Source organism: Procambarus clarkii, chromosome 32 (genome assembly GCF_040958095.1).
Source record: "Procambarus clarkii isolate CNS0578487 chromosome 32, FALCON_Pclarkii_2.0, whole genome shotgun sequence".
Classification (NCBI taxonomy): domain Eukaryota; kingdom Metazoa; phylum Arthropoda; class Malacostraca; order Decapoda; family Cambaridae; genus Procambarus; species Procambarus clarkii.
The window spans coordinates 42,460,960-42,464,899 of NC_091181.1; the positions used below are offsets into that span (position 1 = coordinate 42,460,960).

Here is a 3,940-nt window from a genome sequence, read left to right on the forward strand (position 1 = left end):
CTGAATGGTCTAATAACTGGGCATTCGGTGATGTAGTGTGGGGAGATCATGCCGCTGTTCCTGCTCACAGAGTTAACACTTAGAGTGCTCAGGATTGGGAGATACGGTAACCCAACCTGATCCTGGCAACCACTGTGGCAGTCTGGTGGAGGTTTTGTGCTGCCCATAAATATACGTTTCATATCTGAGCAAATCATAGCTTTTTATACTGATGCTTTCAGGTCGTTGGGAGTCAGTAATTTCTTTCCAATCAGACCTGAGTGTTTGGAACAATATAGTTTTGACAGCAAAGATGGGGATACCTAGCTCTAATTCAACTTCATCTTTGTTACATGCCTATTTGGCTGCAATGTCTATCTCATTATGATGGGTTATATTTATGTGTGATGGTATCCATACAAAGGATATTCGAAACCCTTAACTCTTTGTCGTTTGAGATTCTAGCTTTCGATCTTCCACGAGAAGTTTTGACTGCTTGAAGAGCAGACTTTGATTATTCCTCTTCCAATGTTTTTTAATGTACTGGTAGCTAGTTGTAATTCCGCTAGTTCTGCTTGTGTGGAGGTCAGCCAGCTGTTTAGCCGTAGATTTGCAGTTCATTTTTTTTATCCAACAAAATAAGTACATGGGTTTTGCCCACCAAATTTAAGTCTACGGGTTTTGCCCGCCGTCCTCAAAGTGGAGGGGGACACTTCTAGTCCTCATTTACCCTACTCGACTATACCTTACCCACCTTATGCAACTGACGCCAAGTATCATTTGTTCTGAAAATCCTGTATTTGTAATGTTTTTTCATTCCACAAATAATTCTCAGTGCCTGTATCCGCTGTGTTCAAGACAGGAAATTCCATGGCATCAGACGACGGTAACAAGGAAATGTGATGACACCGCGTCCCTAAGGATACCTGTGTATGACGCCGGGCCCCTGAGGATACCTTTGTATGATGCCAGGTCCCTAAGGATACCTGTGTATGATGCCAAGTCCCTGAGGATATATGTGTATGACGCCAAGATACGTATGTATGCATGACACGGTTAAATATTCCAGATTACCAGCCACCCAGGCCAGGCTCTGTCTGATGTTGTGCTGTTTAAGCTCTATCAACCTCTGGAGAGTTATGAAAACCGTGACTAACCTGCTAACCAGCAAGCAAGTTTACCTCAGAACTAAAATAAATTGAAAATATGCGCCGATAAGCGGGATATGTATACACCTCTTAGGGTATATATATCCTGCCACAGCACAGTTTATTACAGTGTCCTCTCCAAACCTACCAGATGACCCAAAACAGAAAACGGGACAGTATGTCCAGAGAGCGCGTGTGACTACAGCTGTGGGAAGGGCTGAGCTGGGAGTGCCTAACGGGGGGGGAGGAACACGAAGGGAACCAACAGAACTAACGCTGTTCATCACTCGCCGTCGTTGTGACCCGAGAGACCAAACACGGCTCACATCAACAACACACCTCACGGCGAGTCTACATTATTAATCTCCACCACGGCGACATGTGGCGTCGCCGCTCTCATATATCACACAACACCCAGCAATTAGGGGCACGCCCCCCACCCCGCCCCCCTCGATCACACTTAGAGTCAGCAGCAATGAGGAGCCTGAACGATGCTGAGTCACCAGGCAGCGACCACACCAGGTGGCGACCACACCAGGCAGCGACCACACCAGGCAGCGACCACACCAGGCGACGACCACACCAGGCGGCGACCACACCAGGCGGCGACCACACCAGGCGGCGACCACACCAGGCGGCGACCACACCAGGCGGCGACCACACCAGGCGACGATCACACCAGGCGACGACCACACCAGGCGACGACCACACCAGGCGACGACCACACCAGGCAGAGACCACACCAGGCAGCGACCACACCAGGCAGCGACCACACCAGGCAGCGACCACACCAGGCGGCGACCACACCAGGCGGCGACCACACCAGGCGGCGACCACACCAGGTGGCGACCACACCAGGCGACGACCACACCAGGTGGCGACCACACCAGGTGGCGACCACACCAGGCGGCGACCACACCAGGCGGCGACCACACCAGGCAGCGACCACACCAGGCGACGACCACACCAGGCGGCGACCACACCAGGCGGCGACCACACCAGGCAGCGACCACACCAGGTGGCGACCACACCAGGCGACGACCACACCAGGTGGCGACCACACCAGGCGGCGACCACACCAGGCGGCGACCACACCAGGCAGCGACCACACTAGGCGACGACCACACCAGGCGGCGACCACACCAGGCGGCGACCACACCAGGCAGCGACCACACCAGGCGGCGACCACACCAGGCGGCGACCACACCAGGCGACGACCACACCAGGTGGCGACCACACCAGGCGGCGACCACACCAGGCAGCGACCACACCAGGCGGCGACCACACCAGGCGGCGACCACAAAAGGCGGCGACCACACCAGGCGGCGACCACACCAGGCAGCGACCACACCAGGCAGCGACCACACCAGGCAGCGACCACACCAGCCAGTGACCACACCAACCAGAGATCACACCAGCCAGTGACCACACCAGCCAGTGACCACACCAGCCAGTGACCACACCAACCAGAGATCACACCAGCCAGTGACCACACCAGCCAGTGACCACACCAGCCAGTGACCACACCAGCCAGTGACCACACCAACCAGTGACCACACCAGCCAGTGATCACACCAGCCAGTGACCACACCAGCCAGTGATCACACCAGCCAGTGACCACACCAACCAGTGACCACAACAGCCAGTGACCACACCAGCCAGTGACCACACCAGCCAGTGAACACATCAGCCAGTGACCACACCAGCCAGTGACCACACCAACCAGTGATCACACCAGCCAGTGACCACACCAGCCAGTGACCACACCAGCCAGTGACCACACCAGCCAGTGACCACACCAGCCAGTGACCACACCAGCCAGTGACCACACCAGCCAGTGACCACACCAACCAGTAACCACACCAACCAGTGATCACACCAGCCAGTGACCACACCAACCAGTGACCACACCAGCTAGTGACCACACCAGCCAGTGACCACACCACCCAGTGACCACACCACCCAGTGACCACACCAGGCAGTGACCACATTGGCAGTGACCACACTAGCCAGTGACCACGCCAGTCAGTGACCACACCAGCCAGTGACCACACCTCCCAGTGACCACACTAGCCAGTGACCACACCAACCAGTGATCACACCAGCCAGTGACCACACCAACCAGTGACCACACCAGCCAGTGGCCCCACCACCCAGTGACCACACCAGCCAGTGACCACACCGGTCAGTGATCACACCAGCCAGTGACCACACCAGCCAGTGACCACACCAGCCAGTGACCACACCAGGCAGCGACCACACCAGGCAGTGACCACATCAGGCGGCGACCACACCAGGCGGCGACCACACCAGGCAGCGACCACATCAGGCAACGACCACACCAGGCGGCGACCACACCAGGCGGCGACCACACCAGGCTGCGACCACACCAGGCAGCGACCACACCAGGCGGCGACCACACCAGGCGGCGACCACACCAGGCGGCGACCACACCAGGCGGCGACCACACCAGGCGGCGACCACACCAGGCGGCGACCACACCAGGCGGCGACCACACCAGGCGGCGACCACACCAGGCGGCGACCACACCAGGCGGCGACCACACCAGGCGGCGACCACACCAGGCGGCGACCACACCAGGCGGCGACCACACCAGGCGGCGACCACACCAGGCGGCGACCACACCAGGCAGCGACCACACCAGGCAGCGACCACACCAGGCAGCGACCACACCAGGCAGCGACCACACCAGGCGGCGACCACACAAGGCGGCGACCACACCAGGCAGCGACCACATCAGGCGGCGACCACACCAGGCAGCGACCACACCAGGCAGCGACCACACCAGGCAG

The 3,940-nt window shown here is 58.1% G+C and overlaps 1 protein-coding gene across 1 annotated transcript; it reads left to right on the forward strand.

Moving 5' to 3' along the window:
* The first annotated feature begins 1,506 nt into the window (after nucleotides 1–1,506).
* Nucleotides 1,507–2,241, forward strand: LOC123759485 (uncharacterized). Its single transcript, XM_045744591.1, has one exon. The coding sequence runs from the start codon at nucleotides 1,507–1,509 to the stop codon at nucleotides 2,239–2,241; it is 735 nt and encodes a 244-aa protein (XP_045600547.1).
* Nucleotides 2,242–3,940: the final 1,699 nt, after the last annotated feature.

Coding starts and splice junctions, on each gene's coding strand:
- LOC123759485 (XM_045744591.1), top strand. CDS start 1,507: ATGTGGCGTCGCCGCTCTCATATATCACACAACACCCAGCAATTAGGG.